This window comes from Ranitomeya variabilis, chromosome 4 (genome assembly GCF_051348905.1).
Source record: "Ranitomeya variabilis isolate aRanVar5 chromosome 4, aRanVar5.hap1, whole genome shotgun sequence".
In the NCBI taxonomy this organism is placed as follows: domain Eukaryota; kingdom Metazoa; phylum Chordata; class Amphibia; order Anura; family Dendrobatidae; genus Ranitomeya; species Ranitomeya variabilis.
In genome coordinates this window covers 389,459,933-389,480,976 of record NC_135235.1, presented here as the reverse complement: position 1 = coordinate 389,480,976, position 21,044 = coordinate 389,459,933, and the positions used below count along the sequence as shown (strand labels likewise).

At 42.8% G+C, this 21,044-nt stretch overlaps 1 protein-coding gene across 3 annotated transcripts in view; it reads right to left on the bottom strand.

Moving 5' to 3' along the window:
- Window positions 1-12,926: 12,926 nt before the first annotated feature.
- LOC143767153 (uncharacterized) overlaps window positions 12,927-21,044 on the bottom strand; it is a 132,810-nt gene continuing 124,692 nt past the window's right edge. For all 3 annotated transcript variants that reach the window (XM_077255201.1, XM_077255200.1, XM_077255202.1), the window contains one exon: window positions 12,927-15,858. In XM_077255201.1, coding sequence (XP_077111316.1) covers window positions 14,681-15,858 — 1,178 coding nt within the window. In that variant the 3' untranslated portion in view covers window positions 12,927-14,680. The remainder of the gene's footprint in view (window positions 15,859-21,044) is intronic.

Sequence of the window (21,044 nt, the reverse complement as noted above, 5' to 3'; positions counted from 1 at the left end):
ACACAAACATAAAATCAGATGATTCAAGGCTTAAAAAAAAAATACAAATGTGATAGATCCCAAGTTGAATCCCTGTACAAATGTAAACAAGGACACAAGTGACACACATGCATGTTTTCACAATTTTAAAACATACGTTTTTTTCAGAATTGCGCATCAAAATTTTTAATTTGATTTCTCCAAAACAAAATATAAAGAAACATAGTCTTGTGACATATCAAATGAAAGCCGGTACCGTTCTGAGAAAAATGATGCCTCTCCCACCTCTATATCTTAATTCTAGCCCGAGATATGATACAAAATGTAAAGCCATACCAGGCCAAAATCCATGCTTTTTCAAAACTTTAAAAATCTGTAAAAAATTAACTGATGAAGAAAAAAATTCTAAACTTTTAATTTGTAATTAACTAAAGTTGTACTTCATAAAAACAAAAAATAAAAAAAATCTAAAGACGTAAGGTAAAAAAAATATTCATATTTGGATCACTTGATATGGAATGACCCTTACCGGGATGTATTTTATGAGCCCAAGTCTAGTACCCTACCTCCTTATAAGGATTGTGATTGTGCTGTTAATTTGATTCCTGGTAGCAAGTTCCCTAAGGGACGACTTTTCAATTTGTCTGTGCCAGAACACACCGCTATGCGGAGTTATATAAAGGAGTCCTTGGAGAAAGGGCATATTCGCCCGTCGTCGTCACCATTGGGAGCAGGGTTCTTTTTTGTGGCCAAGAAGGATGGTTCTCTGAGACCTTGTATAGATTACCGCCTTCTTAATAAAATCACGGTCAAATTTCAGTACCCTTTGCCTCTACTGTCTGATTTATTTGCTCGGATTAAGGGGGCTAGTTGGTTCACCAAGATAGACCTTCGAGGGGCGTATAATCTCGTGCGCATTAAACAGGGCGATGAATGGAAAACAGCATTTAATACGCCCGAGGGCCATTTTGAGTACCTGGTGATGCCATTCGGCCTTTCTAATGCTCCCTCTGTGTTTCAGTCCTTTATGCATGACATCTTCCGAAAGTATCTGGATAGATTCATGATCGTATATTTGGATGATATTTTGGTCTTTTCGGATGATTGGGAGTCCCATGTGAAGCAGGTCAGAATGGTGTTCCAGGTCCTTCGTGCTAATTCCTTGTTTGTGAAGGGATCTAAGTGTCTCTTTGGAGTTCAGAAGGTTTCCTTTTTGGGTTTCATTTTTTCCCCTTCTACTATCGAGATGGATCCTGTTAAAGTCCAAGCTATTTATGATTGGACTCGGCCTACATCTGTGAAGAGCCTTCAGAAATTTCTGGGCTTTGCCAATTTTTACCGTCGCTTCATCGCTAATTTTTCTAGTGTTGTTAAACCGTTGACTGATTTGACCAAGAAAGGTGCTGATGTGGTGAATTGGTCCTCTGTGGCCGTTGAGGCTTTTCAGGAGTTGAAACGTCGTTTCTCTTCGGCTCCTGTGTTGTGTCAGCCAGATGTTTCGCTCCCTTTTCAGGTCGAGGTTGATGCTTCTGAAATTGGAGCAGGGGCTGTTTTGTCTCAGAGAAGTTCTGATTGCTCTGTAATGAAGCTATGCGCTTTCTTTTCAAGAAAGTTTTCGCCTGCTGAGCGTAATTATGATGTTGGCAATTGGGAGTTGTTGGCTATGAAGTGGGCATTCGAGGAGTGGCGACATTGGCTTGAAGGAGCCAAGCATCGCGTGGTGGTCTTGAAAGATCACAAGAATCTGACTTATCTCGAGTCTGAATCCTAGACAGGCTCGTTGGTCGCTGGTTTTCTCCCGTTTCAATTTTGTGGTTTTGTACCTTCCGGGTTCTAAGAATGTGAAGGCTGATGCCCTTTCAAGGAGTTTTGTGCCTGATTCTCCTGGGGTTCCTGAGCCGGCTGGTATTCTCAGAGAGGGGGTAGTTCTGTCTGCCATCTCCCCTGATTTGCGGCGGGTGCTGCAGGAGTTCCAGGCTGATAGACCTGACCGTTGTCCAGTGGAGAAACTGTTTGTCCCTGATAGATGGACTAATAGAGTTATCTCTGAGGTTCATTGTTCGGTGTTGGCTGGTCATCCTGGGATTTTTGGTACCAGAGATTTGGTGGCTAGGTCCTTTTGGTGGCCGCCTTTGTCGCGGGATGTGCGTTCTTTTGTGCAGTCTTGTGGGACTTGTGCTCGGGCTAAGCCCTGCTGTTCTCGTGCCAGTGGGTTACTTTTGCCTTTGCCGGTCCCGAAAAGGCCCTGGACGCATGTTTCCATGGATTTTATTTCAGATCTTCCTGTTTCTCAAAGGATGTCGGTCATCTGGGTGGTTTGTGATCGCTTCTCTAAAATGGTCCATTTGGTACCCTTGCCTAAATTCCCTTCTTCCTCTGATTTGGTTCCATTATTTTTCCAACATGTGGTTCGTTTGCATGGCATTCCGGAGAACATCGTGTCTGACAGAGGTTCCCAGTTTGTTTCAAGGTTTTTGGCGTTCCTTTTGTGCTAAGATGGGCATTGATTTGTCTTTTTCTTCAGCTTTCCATCCTCAGACAAATGGCCAAACCGAACGAACCAATCAGACTTTGGAAACCTATCTGAGATGCTTTGTTTCTGCGGATCAGGATTATTGGGTGACCTTCTTGCCATTGGCTGAGTTCGCCCTTAATAATCGGGCCAGTTCGGCTACTTTGGTTTCGCCTTTTTTTGTAATTCTGGTTTTCATCCTCGTTTTTCTTCGGGGCAGGTTGAGCCTTCTGACTGTCCTGGTGTGGATTCTGTGGTGGACAGGTTGCAGCAAATTTGGACTCATGTGGTGGACAATTTGACCTTGTCCCAAGAGAAGGCTCAACGTTTCGCTAACCGCCGTCGCCGTGTTGGTCCCCGACTTCGTGTTGGGGATTTGGTTTGGTTATCATCTCGTTATGTTCTTATGAAGGTTTCTTCTCCTAAGTTTAAGCCTCGTTTCATTGGTCCTTATAAGATTTCTGAAATTCTTAATCCTGTATCATTTCGTTTGGCCCTTCCTGCTTCTTTTGCCATCCATAATGTGTTCCATAGGTCGTTGCTGCAGAGATATGTGGCGCCTATGGTTCCCTCCGTTGATCCTCCTGCTCCGGTGTTGGTCGAGGGGGAGTTGGAGTATGTGGTGGATAAGATTTTGGATTCTCGCATTTCGAAACGAAGACTTCAGTACTTGGTCAAATGGAAGGGCTATGGTCAGGAGGATAATTCCTGGGTTGTTGCCTCTGATGTCCATGCTGCCGATTTAGTTCGTGCCTTTCATTTGGCTCGTCCTGATCGGCCTGGGGGCTCTGGTGAGGGTTCGGTGACCCCTCCTCAAGGGGGGGTACTGTTGTGAATTCCGTTCTCGAACTCCCTCCTGTGGTCATGAATGGTACTTCGGTGAGTTCTGTCCGTGGACTCCCTCTGGTGGCTGTGAGTGGAGCTGCTGGTTCTGAGATTCTTTCCCCACCTGCCCTCGTTTAGGGCTAGGCTGGATTCTCTATTTAACTCCACTCAGATTGTTACTCCATGCCAGCTGTCAATGTTCTAGTACTGGTTCAGATCTCTCCTGGATCTTTCTGAGGACCTGTCTACTCCAGCGAAGCTAAGTTCCTGCTTGTTCATTTGTTACATATGGTTTTTTCTTGCTAAGTGCTAGTCCAGCTTGCTATCATGAAACTGCCTGGCTAGCTGGAAGCTCTGGGGGTGCAGAGTGGCACCACCGCACCGTGAGTCGGTGCGGGGGTATTTTTTGCACACTCTGCGTGGTTTTGTAGTTTTTTGTGTTGACCGCAAAGATCCCTTTTCTATCCTCAATCTGTTTAGTTAGACTGGCCTCCCTTTGCTAAAGCCTATTTCATCCTGTGTTTGTGATTTCCTCTTAACTCACAGTCAATACTTGTGGGGGGCTGCTTTTACCTTTGGGGAAATTTCTCTGAGGCAAGTGAGGCTTTGTTTCCTTTCTTTAGGGGTAGTTAGCTCTTAGGCTGTGAAGAGGCGTCTAGGCAGAGTCAGGCACGCTCCACGGCTATTTCTAGTTGTGTTGATAGGAGTAGGGTTTGCGGTCAGCAGAGTTCCCATTTCCCCAGAGCTCGTCCCGATTCCGTGTTTAACTATCAGGTCATTCCTGGTGCACCTAACCACCAGGTCCATAACAGGTGGCTGCGTAAGGCTACTTTCACACTAGTGTCGTTCGACGCACATCGCAATGCGTCGTTTTGGAGAAAAAACGCATCCTGCAAAGTTGCAAGCAGGATGCATTTTTTCGCCATACACTTGCATTAGCAACGCATTGCAACGGATTGCCACATGTCGCATCCATCGTGCGACGGATGCGTCGTGTTTTGGCGGACCGTCGGCACAAAAAAAGTTCCATGTAACTTTTTTTGTGCGTCGTGTCCACCATTTTCGACCGTGCATGCGCAGCCGAAACTCCGCCCCCTCCTCCCCGTAACTCACAATGCGTTGTAAAACTGCATCCGCTGCCCACATTGTGCTACATTAACACACTGTCCGTCGGGCCGACGGTTTGCAACGGCCCGTAACGACGGACTAGTGTGAAAGTAGCCTTACTCAATCTCCAGACCTGAACCCAATAGAAAATCTTTGGAGGATGATGAAACGCAATGTTGCTCAGCGACAGACCAAAAATCTGTAATATCTGGAGATTTGCATGAAGGAGTGGGCCAAAATCCCTGCTGCAGTGTCTGAAAAGTTGGTCAAGGACTACGGGAAACGTCTGAACTCTGTAATTGCAAACGAAGGTTTCTGTACCTATGATAAAAATTACAAACCTCTCCATTCTTTGTAGATAGGAAAACTTGCAAAAATCGGCAGTGGAACAAATACTTATTTTCCCCACTGTATTGGTTCTTGGTGCAGGTTTGATAGAATCCCTGTATATTTTGTAGCAGTCGTCAGAACGTGGAGCTATGTATAATCCCAAACTCCTAATTTGCAGCTTGCTGTGTACATTGTGAGCAAGCTGACAATCAGTGGTTACTTGCATGCCACACCTAGCCCTGCAGTGATATTTCCCTGGTGATAAATGACTGATTGTGTTGTAACTACAGCATGCTGTTGAGAAAGTGAATTAGGGTCTCTGCCTCTACATCATGCTGCTCTCAGAATAAATAGCAGAAACCTGATGACAGTTCCCTATCTCACTCCAATATATGACTGGAGTAAGAATTTTTGGGGAGGCGCTCTCCATCTTTCAGACACACCTTATTCATTAAGAGTCATGCTCCTAATGAATCAGGAGTGTCTGATTCCAAAATGCCACCTAATCAAGAATGGCATGAACAACACCAGTCTTCGTGAATCAGGGCCAACATGTTAACAATATCATGGCTTTGAGTTATAGAAGATTCCCCAAAATAAGTTCAAGATTCTTTATCAGCTGCAGATCATAAACCACTCATCTATACTTCTCATTCAGAGCTTACATAAAAGATATAGGCTTATTTATGTTATATATAACAAGCAAATAGGCAGATAAATGAAAATATCTAATGCTATATACAATTGAAAGTATTTAAAAGTCAGAGGTTCTATTCTCCTTTAGGATAGTTCTCATCCCTCCTGTGAATCTGTCCTGGGTGTCCGTCCTCTATTCCTTGATCCAGCATGAGGTTGTGCTTCACCCATTATCTAACAATGTCCTTTTTTTGGGATGCCTAATCTTTAGCTTCTAGCAACTAAGATTTTATAATTTTTATAATTATGTCCAATTTCGTGTTGTGTTTGTAAAATGAATGTTTTCAAAATAGGAAATCAGGTCATTGTCATTTTTAATTGAATATTGGGATGCCCTTTTCTGAAAAATCCGTACTTGTAAAAATTTTAATTTGGCATGTAATGGGTTAATATCTGCCTTCTCCTCCTCACATGCTAACACTCCTCCATTAACAGAGCTACAGCAGCCAGATAAGTGTTTACAATACAGTAATTTACCCCATTTACCCGGCACGTGAATGGAATCTTACAGTTTTTGTTGTTGCTCTTGGAGGTTAGGTTGAACTACAATCAATAAAGCGGACATGGTGTAGATTCTTATAAAACAGTTTCCTCTTTCACCTTATTACCATACTTACAAAATACACAATTACAAACCAGCATTTCAGTTGAAAACCGTAACCACAAATAAGGCATCCATCCAACTAGTTTCACTACATATTGCTTTATCAAAGTCTGTGAATGTCGTTTTCTATGTTATATTCGACAAGAAAAGAAAACTTAAAGCGGTAGAGGAATTAATAACATGTGACATGGAAAACATATTTATTGCAATGTGATTGTGGATATACAGTCATGCCCAAAAGTGTTGGCACCTTAGAAATTCTTCCATAGAAAATTATTGCAACATGTTTAGTTATACACGTTTATTCCCTTTGTATATATTGGAACAACACAAAACAAAACAGACAAAAAGGCAGATTGGACATAATTTCACACAAAATCCCAAAAATGGTCAGGACAAAATTGTTGGCACCTTTCCAAAAACGTTGGTAAACAACTTTGTTTCAATCATGTAATGCTTGTTCAAACTCATCTATGGCAAGTAACAAGTTTGGGCAATATGAAAATTAAACCTGAAACCAGACAAAAAGGGGAGAAGTTAACTCAATCTTTTCATTGTGTTTCAGTGTGCCACACTAAGCATGGAGAACAGAAAGAGGACAAAAGAACTGTCTGAGGACTTCAGGTTCAAAGTAGTTGAAAAGTATCATCAATCTCAAGGTTACAAGTTCATTTCCAGAGATCTTGATGTTCCTTTGTCCACAGTGTGCAACATAATCAAGAAGTTTACAACCCTTAGCACTGTAGCAAATACCTCTGGACGTGGACAGCAGAGAAACATTGATGAAATGCTGCAATGCAGGATAGTCTGGATGGTGAATAAGTAGCCCCAATCAAGATCCAAAGAAATGTAAGCTGTCCTGCAGGCTCAGGGCGCATCAATGTCAGCGTGAACTATCTGTCAAAATTTGAATGAAATTAAATGTTTACCGAAAACAGAATGAGGTCTACAAAGAAAAGAACTCAGTACCTATAGTCAAATATGGTGGAGATTTAAAGATGTTCTGGAATTGTTTTGCTGCCTCTTGTGCTTGGTTCCTTGACTGTGTTCAAGGCATCATTAAATCTGAAGATTACCATTGGATTTTGTGTCCCAATGTAGTGCCCATTGTCAGAAAGCTGGGTATAGGTTATGAGTCTTCCAGCAGGACAATGACCCCAAACATACTTTAAGAAGCACCCAGAAAAGGATGGAAACAAAGAGCTGAAGAGTTCTGAAAGGGCCAGTAATGAGTCCGTATTGAAATCCCATTGAAGACCTGTGCAGAGATCTTAAAGTCGCTCTTGGGAAAAGGCACCCTTCAAATATGAGAGACCTCAACTAGTTTTCAAACGAGTGATCCAAAATTCCAGTTGAGAGGTGTAAGAAGCTTGTTGATGGTTATATTATTATTTATTTATATAGCACCATTAATTCCATGGTGCTGTACATGAGAAAGGGGTTACATACAGAATTATAGATATCGTTTACAGTAAACAAATTTACTATGACAGAGTGGTAATAAATTTACAATGACAGACTGGTACAGAGTGGAGAGGACCCTGTCCTTGCAGACTTACATTCATGTCACACAACATGTAGGAAAGGTTAAGTGCAACACGACAGGATAAGGGAAAGGGAACCATCCACTAAGGAAGGGGGAAAGGAGGCCCCTAGAAAGATCTAATGTCACCCTGTCTGCCCTATCGACCTTATATAGGTTCCGCACCTATTGCCGAGCAGGATACATAATCCCTGCCTGACCCTGGCGATAAGCCCTGCACCAGGAAGGACAGGATTAGCACTAGTCAATCCCCACTACCACTAAAGACAGCTAGGATACACAAAATAAGGGAACACTTAGCTTGAGTAGACACAAAGAGAAAAACAGCATCCTCCAAACTCTAAAGAGGATATTAGCCGACTGCTGCAGCTCCAATCCTCAACAGGGAAGTGAAAATAAAAAATATCACCCGTAATTCCCAACAGGAAGTTGGGAGTTATAAACACCCAGATCCAGGTGTGACCATTAGAGCCGGGGGAGGTAGCCACTGTGTTCTAGAGTCAGAAGGATCAGGCAGAAGTCTGCAAAGCCTGATTAGGAAAAAAATGTTTTTCTATTTTTGTAAATATTTTTTATTGATATCTTTTCAAATACAAGTACAAATGTCAATAAGAAAAAACAATGTAAGGTGAAAAGAAGGCAGGTAAAGAATAATACTAGTTCTGCGAGGCTACTTAGGAAATGACAAAGTCCCAAAGACAAGGGGTTGTCACTAGTGTTGAGCGATACCGTCCTATACTTGAAAGTATCGGTATCGGAAAGTATCGGCCGATACCGGCAAAGTATCGGATCTAATCCGATACCGATACCCGATACCAATACAAGTCAATGGGACTCATGTATCGGACGGTATTCCTGATGGTTCCCAGGGTCTGAAGGAGAGGAAACTCTCCTTCAGGCCCTGGGAACCATATTAATGTGTAAAATAAAGAATTAAAATAAAAAATATTGCTATACTCACCTCTCCGACGCAGCCTGGACCTCACCGAGGGAACCGGCAGCGTTGTTTGCTTAAAATTCGCGCTTTAACTTCCTTACGTGAAGTCCCGGCTTGTGATTGGTCGCGTGCCGCCCATGTGGCCGCGATGCGACCAATCACAGCAAGCCGTGACGTAATTTCAGGTCCTTCAGGATTTTAAAATTACGTTCCGGCTTTGTGATTGGTCGCGTCGCGGTCACATGGGCGACGCGACCAATCACAAGCCGTGACGTCACGGGAGGCAGGACACGCGCGCATAAAATGCACGCGTGTCCTGCCTCCCGTGACGTCACGGCTTGTGATTGGTCGCGTCGCCCATGTGACCGCGACGCGACCAATCACAAGCCAGAACGTAATTTTAAAATCCTGAAGGACCTAAAATTACGTCACGGCTTGCTGTGATTGGTCGCGTCACGGCCACATGGGCGACGCGACCAATCACAAGCAGGGACGTCACGGGAGGCAGGACACGCGCGCATTTTAAAATGCGCGCGTGTCCAGCCTCCCGTGACGTCACGGCTTGTGATTGGTCGCGTCGCCCATGTGACCGCGACGCGACCAATCACAAGCCAGAACGTAATTTTAAAATCCTGAAGGACCTAAAATTACGTCACGGCTTGCTGTGATTGGTCGCGTCACGGCCACATGGGCGACGCGACCAATCACAAGCAGGGACGTCACGGGAGGCAGGACACGCGCGCATTTTAAAATGCGCGCGTGTCCAGCCTCCCGTGACGTCACGGCTTGTGATTGGTCGCGTCGCCCATGTGACCGCGACGCGACCAATCACAAAGCCGGAACGTAATTTTAAAATCCTGAAGGACCTGAAATTACGTCACGGCTTGCTGTGATTGGTCGCATCGCGGCCACATGGGCGGCACGCGACCAATCACAAGCCGGGACTTCACGTAAGGAAGTTAAAGCGCGAATTTTAAGCAAACAACGCTGCCGGTTCCCTCGGTGAGGTCCAGGCTGCGTCGGAGAGGTGAGTATAGCAATATTTTTTATTTTAATTCTTTATTTTACACATTAATGTTGTTTCGATACCGATACCCGATACCACAAAAGTATCGGATCTCGGTATCGGAATTCCGATACAGCAAATATCGGCCGATACTTGCGGTATCGGAATGCTCAACACTAGTTGTCACGTCAGCTTGATCCAAGATGACTAGTCATGTACAGACAGAATTGTATTCAATTGATATTGGTAAATCTGAATTTTATAAGTACTGGAGAACCAAAACATCCCCATGGTAATAGATTTGACTATGTTCCTTATAGATTTGTGAGGAAATTAGAGAATAATCTATTAGAGCTCTTTTTAAATATCAGGTTCTCGGGTGATCTAGCTTTCGATTGTTGGTTTGAATTTAATTTTACCCAGTCCCCCACACAAAATAATTGCTTACATTAACTTTCCTGCGAGTTAATGTTCAAACCAAGTTTCATGCCACACTATCATAGACCAACATGACTACACCATATAATCAGAGTAACAGTTCTTTTCATTATATATATGCATATATAAAAAAAATGCCTGTAAGATTATAAGGTATTGTGTTGAGGTAAAAATAATCACTGCAACCAGATCTGAAGGTGTGAATCCAAATGAGTCCCCTTCAAATCTGTAAGCACCATTCCTCTGTGCAGCAAGATATCCATGAAGTCAGTATCAGTAGGTAGTCATGGAGTTCTCTGCGCTCTACTGGATAAGTGAATCAGACCTGAGGACCGTGATGGTTTCAGTGTTCAGAATTCCAGCTGGTCACGCTGGATGAAGCCACCCACGATACAAAATACTGACATCCTATGAAATGGTGATGTCACCAGTTATGAGTATATATACATACTGTATATACATACACACTGCTCAAAAAAATAAAGGGAACACTAAAATCATGCAGGAACTGCTGACACACTATAGCAACATGAAGCCTAGCATAGCATCAGAAAAAAACCCAGGGCACCTGCATATGGTCTCATAATGGGTTGAGGATCTCATCCCGATACCTAGTGGCAGTCAGGGTACTTCTGGCTAACACATGGAGGGCTGTGCAGCCCTCCAAAGAAATGCCTACTCACACCATTACCGACCCACTGCAAAACCAGTCATGCTGGAGGATGCTGCAGGCAGAACATTCTTCACAGCGTCTCCAGATTGTCACGTACTCATTGTGAACCTGCTTTCATCCGTGAAGAGCACAGGGCGCCAATATCAAATCTGCCAATCTTGGTATTCTCTGGTAAATGCCAATCCTCCTGCACTTGTGGATGTCGGTTCATCATACCACCTTCATGAAGTCTGCTTCTGACATGTGTTTTGTGAATTGACATAGCCACTGAACAACAGTAACTCTGTACGGACAAACATGACCTTTCTTGGACGCTTGTTGACATGTGGAACACGACATGCCTGTTTCACAATGTAAACTCGCTCCTCCAAACTGTATCTGTAGATTGGTAAATGAAGGAAGAATTCTGCAGGAGTGAGATACAACCACAACAAATATGCTACCAACGTGCAAAAAAGTGTGCAGCAAATCTATCTCACAGTGGAGATGACCGGCAAGGCGATAAGTCGGTGACAGGCTGTTTCTTGTTGCTGAGGCTCATTGCACTCTCACTTCTTATCAATCAAGGTATGTACAGTCCAGATTTCAGTGCGGTCGACCGTCTCTTTTAGAAGTTACCGCAATTTTGGGGGGTAAAGTAGCGAGTGAATCACCCAGTATATTACAAAATTGTTCATTTCCATGTGTGCTATAGATTCAAGAAATAAAAATTAAAATGATGTTTACTGTTTAACTACAATAACTGCTTTACTTTCTTTGGACAAATGTATGTTATGAAGGAAATCATTACAGATTTCTAAAATAATGTGGAAAAGTAAAAGGTGGGTAAAATAAATACCTAGTTTTGATTTCAGAATGATTGATATAAGAAAAATCCATTCTCTATGCTTAAAGCGAACCTGTCAGCAGTTTTGACTGATAGAAGATACTGACACTGCCTTTCAGGGCTTATCTAAAGCATTCTAAAATTCAATTCCACTCAAATTTATTCTTTTGTCTCTAGTAATGGACATTCTTTTGTTTTATGGAAACAACTTTGCAAAAAGAAACAGCATGGTACAAAAATAATTCTAATTTAACCACTTTCTGACATGTGACGTACTATCCTGTTAAGGTGGGGTGGGCCCGTATGCCCACCGACGGGATAGTACGTCATAGCGATCGGCCGAACTCACGGGGGAGTGCGGCCGATCGCGGCCAGGAGTCAGCTGACTATCGCAGCTGACATCCGGCACTATGTGCCAGGAGCGGTCATGGACCGCTCCTGGCACATTAACCCCCGAAACACTGTGTTCCGGGGGTATAGGGAAGCATCCCGCAGGGAGGGGGCTCCCTGCGGGCTTCCCTGAGACCCTCGGGACAACGCGATGTGCTCACGTTGTACCGAGCGTCTCCTCCCTGCAGGCCCCGGATCCAAAATGGCCGTGGGGCTGCATCCGGGTCCTTCAGGGAGGTGGCTTACCAGCGCCTGCTCAGGGAAGCCTCTCTGCAGTGCAGTCAGATCGCTGATCTGACATAGTGCATTGCAAAGTGTCAGATCAGCGATCTTACACTATAACATGATGCCCCCCCCCCCCCCCCCGGGGCAGTGTTCTAGTGTAAGAAAAAAAAAATTCCAAAATTAAAAAAATAGATATGTATATATATATATATATATATATATATATATATATATATATATATATATATATATATATATATATATATATATATATATATATATATATATATATATATATGTATATATATAGTGCCCATAAATACATTTCTTTATCTAAATAAAAAAAACAATAAAAGTACACATATTTAGTATTGCTGCGTCCGTAACGACCGGACCTATAAAACTGTCCCACTAGTTAATCCCTTCAGTGGACACTGTAAAAAAAAAAAAAAAAAACGAGGCAAAAAACAATGCTTTATTATCATACCGCCGAACAAAAAGTGGAATAACGCGCGATCAAAAAGACGGATATAAATAACCATGGTACCGCTGAAAATGTCATCTTGTCCCGCAAAAAATGAGCCACCATACAGCATCATCAGTGAAAAATAAAAAAGATATAGTCCTCAGAATAAAGGGATGCAAAAATAATTATTTTTTCTATAAAATAGTTTTTATCGTATAAAAGCGCCAAAACATAAAAAAATAATATAAATGAGGTATCGCTGTAATCGTACTGACCTGATAAATAAAACTGCTTTATCCAGTTTACCAAATGCAGAACGGTATAAACGCCCCCCCCCCCCCCCCCCCCAAAAGAAATTCATGAAGAGCTGGTTTTTGGTCATTCGGCCTCACAAAAATCGGAATAAAAAGCGATCAAAAAATGTCACGTGCCTGTAAATGTTACCAATAAAAACGTCAACTCGTCCCGCAAAAAACAAGACCTCATGACACTGTGGATCAAAATTAGGGTTACGGTCAGGGCTAGGGTTTGGATTACATTTACGGTTGGGACTAGGGTTAGTTGTGTGTCAGGGTTAGGGGTGTGGTTAGGGTTAGGGTTGGGATTAGGGTTAGGGGTGTGGTTAGGGTTGGGATTAGGGTTAGGGGTGTGTCAGGGTTAGGGGTTTGGTTAGGTTATGGTTGGGATTAGGGTTAGGGGTGTGGTTAGAGTTGGGATTAGGGTTAGGGGTGTGTTGGGGTTAGGGGTGTGGTTGGGGTTAGGGGTGTGTTTGGGATTAGGGTTAGGGGTGTGTTTGGGTTAGGGTTTCAGTTAGAATTGGGGGTTTCCACTGTTTAGGCACATCAGGGACTCTCCAAACGCAACATGGTGTCCCATCTCAATTCCAGTTAATTTTGCATTGAAAAGTCAGACGGCGCTCCTTCCCTTCCGAGCTCTGCCATGCGCCTAAACAGTGGTTTACCCCCACGTATGGGGTATCAGCGTACTCAGGACAAATTGCACAACAACTTTTGGGGTCCAATTTCTTCTCTTACCCTTGGGAAAATAAAGTGGGGGCAAAAAGATCATTTTTGTGAAAAAATATTTTTTATTTTTACGGCTCTGCTTTATAATCTTCTGTGAAGCACTTGGTGGGTCAAAGTGCTCACCACACATCTAGATAAGTTCCTTAGGGGGGTCTAGTTTCCAAAATGGTGTCACTTGTGGGAGGTTTCAATGTTTAGGCACATCAAGGGCTCTCCAAACGCAACATGGCATCCCATCTCTATTCCAGTCAATTTTGCATTGAAAAAGTCAAATGGCGCTCCTTCCCTTCCGAGCTCTGCCATGCGCCCAAACAGTGGTTTACCCCCACATATGGGGTATCGGCGTACTCAGGACAAATTGTACAACAACTTTTGCGGTCCAATTTCTCCTGTTATCCTTTGTAAAATAAAACAAATTGGAGCTGAAGTAATTTTTTTGTGAAAAAAAGTTAAATGTTCATTTTTTTTAAACATTCCAAAAATTCCTGTGAAACACCTGAAGGGTTAATAAACTTCTTGAATGTGGTTCTGAGCACGTTGAGGGGTGCAGTTTTTAGAATGGTGTCACATTTGGTTATTTTCTATCATATAGACCCCTCAAAAAATGACTTCAAATGTGATGTGGTTCCTAAAAAAAATGGTGGTGTAAAAATGAGAAATTGCTGGTCAACTTTTAACCCTTATAACTCCCTAACAAAAAAAAATGTTGGCTCCAAAATTGTGCTGATGTAAAGTAGACATGTGGGAAATGTTACTTATTAAGTATTTTGTGTGACATATCTCTGTGACTTAAGGGCATAAAAATTCAAATTTGGAAAATTGCGAAATTTTCAAAATTTTCGCCAAATTTCCATTTTTTTCACAAATAAACGCAGGTAATATCAAAGAAATTTTACCACTATCATGAAGTACAATATGTCACGAGAAAACAATGTCAGAATCACCGGGATCCGTTGAAGCGTTCCAGAGTTATAACCTCATAAAGGGACAGTGGTCAGAATTGTAAAAATGGGCCTGGTCAGTAACGTGCAAAAACCACTCTTGGGTGTAAAGGGGTGAAGACTGTGTGAACATTAAAATCATGATAAAACATTTTCCTCAATCGGGACATAAAAAATATTTTTTTCCAGTGTGAGATCTCTGGTGTAAAGCCAGATAAGATTTCCTGGTGAAAGATTTCCCACAGTCTACACATGAAAATGGCTTCTGTCCTGTGTGAGTTCTCTGATGGTTAACAAGATCAGACTTGTGCCGAAAAGATTTCTCACATTCTGGACATGAAAATGGTCTCTCACCTGTGTGAATTCGCTCATGCTCAATAAGGTGCCATTTCCTGGTGAAACATTTCCCACACTCTGAACATGAAAATGATTTCTCCACAACGTGGGTTTTCTGATGTTTAGAGAGATAGGCCTTCTGGTTAAAACATTTTCCACATTCTATACATGAAAATGGCGCCTCACCTGTATGAGTTATCTGATGTACAATTAAATGTTTTTTTCTAGTAAAACACTTCCCACACTCTGAACATGAAAATGGCTTCTTTCCTGAGTGAGTTCTTACATGTTCCACTAGAGTTGCTTTCATGGTAAAACTTTTCCCACACTCTGAACAAGGAAATGGCTTCACCCCTGTGTGAGTTCTCTGATGTTTATAAAGATGTGACTTCTGGGTAAAACATTTTTCACATTCTGAACATGAAAACGGCTTCTCTCCCGTGTGTATTCTCAGGTGTTTAACAAGACTTGATTTTTGAATGAAACGCTTATCACATTCGGAACATGAAAATGGCTTCTCCCCAGTATGAGATCTTTGATGTACCAGAAGATCTGATTTCTGGCAAAAACATTTTTCACATTCTGAACAGGAATATGGCTTTTCTCCTTTGTGTCTCCTTTGATGTTTAAAAAGTTGTGATTTCTGACGAAAACATTTCCCACATTCTGGACATGAAAATGGATTCTCACTTCTATGACTCATTTCATGCTTAATAAGATTAGCTTTCCTTTTAAATTGTTTCCCACATTCAGAACATGGAAATATTTTACTTCCTTTAACCTTTGTACTTTTTTCAGCAATCTGTGATCGACCAGATGAAGGTTCCTTGTGATTGATGTGATCAGTATATAGATGTTTGCTGTGAAGGACTGGTGGAATATTAGTGGCAAGAAGTGTTGTTGATTGTTCTCCACAATAATCTTCTGTAGCATTGTTAGGTAATACTTCATAATCTGCAGATGAAAGGGGATGGTTCTCCGAGTTTATGGTATAGTCATCTGTTGGAAATAAAAAAAAACAATTATAATTAGTCTTCTATGCACCTAGCTCATAATATTGTACAACATGATGCTTGTAGATAAGACTGGGTGTTCAAAATGATTCACTTTAAAATGGTTGTCTTAAGTTGTTATTTGGTTAAAATTGCAAGGTGCTTGTAAAGAAAAAGAAACTTAGCAAATGTACTTTTTATTAAAGGGATATCAAGGACTTTGTGAAAAACAAAAAAAAGTGCGTAAGTACCGATAGGCAGGTAGTTGCTACCTACCCTGCCTGTTGTGCCCATAGACTGCTCCTGCCTGGGATTCAGCTGCCTCTGTTGACGTCACATGGACAGAGCAGCAGATTCTTTTGATGGGGTTCTCTGTTGATGAAGTGGGGCTTCCATGCTGTTAACCAGCATGACGTAAGAAGTCACACTCCATCAATGGAGTAGGGCAGAAAGAAGCTGTCACTCTGTTGACGTGATGTCAGCAAAGGCAGCTGAATACTTGGCAGGAGCAGTCTGTGATCACTTTGTACCGGTGAAAAACCGCGCCGGGTGACCACAGACAGGTAAGTAGCAATAGCAACTACCTGCCCGTTAGTGCAAATCCCGGGTAACCCCTTTAAATATCCTATCCAGTCTCAAGAGCAGAGAAATGTTTAATTCTATTGTGCTCAGCTCATTTAAATAAATAAATAATCCTGGCCATCATCAAGAGATTATATTACGGAGAAAACTCCAGATAAACATATTTCCTACATAGAAATGGATTAATGAATCTCCAAACTTCAATTAACCATTTTGCGCCAGATCCTGTTGTCACCTTCCTTCCAGGACAATTTTTTCAATTCTGACCAGTGTCACTCTACAAGGTAGTATATACAGACAGAGAGGGGTCTGACAGCACTCACTTATCGGGGCGCCCGTTCCATGTCCAGGGAACCTTCTGGATATCCTCCAACAATCCAAAAAGATGAACAGCGCTCCAGCCAGGTGTATAGGTATCAAAAAGGAGGTATTTATTAAGCCATAAAAAGCAACGTTTCGACCACCATTTGGTCTTTTTCAAGCAAGGTAGTAACTGTGGATCCCAGTAATTCTGAGAATGTTTGTTTTTTAGTGACAAATTGTACTTCATGTTAGTAGTAAATTTAGGATGATTTGTTTGTGTTCATGAAAATATCGTAAATTTGGCAAAAGATTTGAACATTTTCAACCTTTTAATTTGTATACCCTTAAACCAATCACAAATCACAAAGAAAGGTCCAGCTCCATGATAGTAACATAGTAACATAGTTATTAAGGTTTAAGGAAGACTTAAAGTCCATCTCGTTCAACCGATAGCCTAACCTAACATGCCCTAACATGTTGATCCAGAGGAAGACAAAAAAAAACCATGTGGCAAAGAGTAAGCTCCACATTGGGGAAAAAAAAATCTTTCCTGACTCCACATACGGCAATCAGACTAGTTCCCTGGATCAATGCCCTATCAAGGAATCTAATATATATAACCTGTAACATTATACTTTTCAAGTAAGGCATCCAGTCCCCTCTTAAATTTAAGTAATGAATCACTCATTACAACATCATACGGCAGAGAGTTCCATAGTCTCACTGCTCTTACAGTAAAGAATCTGCGTCTGTTATTATGCTTAAACCTTCTTTCCTCCAGACGTAGAGGATGCCCCCTTGTCCCTGTCTCAGGTCTATGATTAAAAAGATCATCAGAAAGGTCTTTGCACTGTCCCCTCATATATTTATACATTAAAATAAGATCGCCCCTTAGCCTTCGTTTTTCCAAACTAAATAGCCCCAAGTGTAATAACCTATCTTGGTATTGCAGACCCCCCAGTCATCTAATAACCTTGGTCGCTCTTCTCTGCACCCACTCTAGTTCAGCTATGTCTTTCTTATACATCGGAGACCTGAACTGTACACTGTATTCTAAGTGTGGTCGAACTAGTGACTTGTATAGAGGTAAAATTATGTTCTCCTCATGAGCATCTATGCCTCTTTTAATGCATCCCATTATTTTATTTGCCTTTGTAGCAGCTGCCTGACACTGGCCACTAAATATGAGTTTGTCATCCACCCAGGTCTTTTTCATTGACGGTTTTGCCCACAGTTTTAGAATTAAGCACATAGTTATACATCTTATTACTTCTACCCAAGTGCATGACCTTACATATATCCCCATTAAAGCTCATTTGCCATTTGTCAGCCCAAGCTTCTAGTTTACATAAATCATAAATTGATCAGATTTGTCTGACAGGAATGGTCCCTAGTAAGCCCATGTTGATATTGGGTCATGAGGTTATTCCTCCTCAGATAGTCCAGTATAGCATCCATAAAAAATATTTTTTCCTCATAACTCATTAACCCCTTCACCCCAAAGCCTGTTTTCACCTAAGTGACACGGCCAATTTTTACAATTCTGACCACTGTCACTTTATGAGGTCATAACTCTGAAACGCTTCAACGGATCCTGGTTGTCATGATCTCCATGGCCAGAGAACTAGCATAAGCCTATATAGGAACAAGCTCTTGGAAGATGTAACTGTACTGACCATGAACTAAACCTACCGCATCATCTAGAAGTAGCCAGGTAGCATGTCCTACTTTTTATCCCTATATGCCCAGCGCCGGCCGGAGAACTAAATAATGCTAGCAGAGGGAAATATAAGACCTGACTCACCTCTAGAGAAATGCCCAAAAAAAAGGAGACAGAAGCCCCCCACATATATTGGCGGTGATATGAGATGAAACAACAAACGCAGCAGGAAAATAGTTTTAGCAAATTTGAGGTCCGCTTTCTAGATAGCAGAAGACAGAAAGCATACTTTCATGGTCAGTAGAAAACCCTAACAAAACACATCCAGAAATTACTTTAGGACTCTGGCATTAACTCATAATACCAGAGTGGCAATTCCTGATCAACAAGAGCTTTCCAGACACAGTAACGAAACTGCAGCTGTGAACTGGAACCAAAATACAAAAACAAAACATGGACGAATGTCCAACTTATCTAGTAGATGTCTGGGAGCAGGAACAAGCACAGAGAGGCTTCTGATAACATTGTTGACCGGCAAGCATCTAACAGAGAAGCCAGGTTATATAGCGACACCCAGATCTAATCAGAACAGGTGAACAGGGAAGATGATGTCACAAGTTCAATTCCACCAGTAGCCACCGGGGGAGCCAGAATCCAAATTCACAACAGTACCCCCCCCTCAAGGAGGGGGCACCGAACCCTCACCAGAACCACCAGGGCGATCAGGATGGGCCCTATGAAAGGCACGAACCAGATCAGAGGCATGAACATCAGATGCAGTGACCCAAGAATTATCCTCCTGGCCATATCCCTTCCACTTGACCAGATACTGGAGTCTCCGTCTGGAAACACGGGAGTCTAGGATTTTTTCCACAACGTACTCCAACTCACCTTCAACCAACACCGGAGCAGGAGGCTCAACGGAAGGCACAACCGGTGCCTCATACCTGCGCAATAACGACCGATGAAAAACGTTATGAATAGAAAAGGATGCAGGGAGGTCCAAACGGAAGGAAACAGGGTTAAGAATCTCCAATATTTTATACGGACCGATGAACCGAGGCTTAAACTTAGGAGATGAGACCCTCATAGGGACAAAACGAGAAGACAACCACACCAAATCTCCAACACAAAGCCGAGGACCAACACGACGGTGACGGTTGGCAAAAAGCTGAGTCTTCTCCTGGGACAACTTTAAATTGTCCATCACCTGCCCCCAGATATGATGCAATCTCTCCACCACCGCATCCACTCCAGGACAATCCGAGGATTCCATCTGACCGGAGGAAAATCGAGGATGGAACCCCGAATTACAGAAAAACGGGGAAACCAAGGTGGCAGAGCTGGCCCGATTATTGAGGGCGAACTCCGCCAATGGCAAAAAAGCAACCCAATCATCCTGGTCAGCAGACACAAAACACCTCAGATATGTCTCCAGGGTCTGATTAGTCCGCTCGGTCTGGCCATTAGTCTGAGGGTGAAAAGCAGACGAAAAAGACAAATCTATGCCCATCCTAGCACAAAATGCCCGCCAAAATCTAGACACAAATTGGGTTCCTCTATCAGAAACGATATTCTCAGGAATACCATGCAAACGAACAACATTTTGAAAAAACAGGGGCACCAACTCGGAAGAAGAAGGCAATTTGGGCAGGGGAACCAAATGAACCATCTTAGAAAAACGGTCACACACCACCCAGATGACAGACATCTTCTGAGAAACAGGCAGATCTGAAATAAAATCCATCGAGATGTGTGTCCAAGGCCTCTTAGGAATAGGCAAGGGCAACAATAATCCACTAGCCCGAGAACAACAAGGCTTGGCCCGAGCACAAACGTCACAAGACTGCACAAAGCCTCGCACATCTCGTGACAGGGAAGGCCACCAGAAGGATCTTGCCACCAAATCCCTGGTACCAAAAATTCCAGGATGACCTGCCAACGCAGAAGAATGCACCTCAGAGATGACTTTACTGGTCCAATCATCAGGAACAAACAGCCTATCAGGCGGACAACGATCCGGTCTATCCGCCTGAAACTCCTGCAAGGCCCGCCGCAGGTCTGGAGAAACGGCTGACAAGATAACTCCCTCCTTAAGAATACCTGTGGGGTCAGAGTTGCCAGGTGAATCAGGCTCAAAACTCCTAGAAAGGGCATCCGCCTTAACATTCTTAGAACCTGGTAGGTACGATACCACAAAATTAAACCGAGAAAAAAATAATGACCAGCGCGCCTGTCTAGGATTCAGGCGCCTGGCGGTCTCAAGATAAATCAAATTTTTGTGGTCAGTCAATACCACCACCTGATGTCTGGCCCCCTCGAGCCAATGGCGCCACTCCTCAAACGCCCACTTCATGGCCAAAAGCTCCCGATTCCCAACATCATAATTCCGCTCAGCGGGCGAAAATTTACGGGAAAAGAAGGCACAAGGCCTCATCACGGCGCAGTCAGAACTTTTCTGCGACAACACTGCCCCAGCTCCGATCTCAGAAGCGTCGACCTCAACCTGAAAAGGAAGAGTCACATCAGGCTGACGCAACACAGGGGCAGAAGAAAAACAGCGCTTAAGCTCCTGAAAGGCCTCCACAGCATCAGGGGACCAATTAGCAACATCAGCACCCTGTCTAGTCAAATCGGTCAATGGCTTA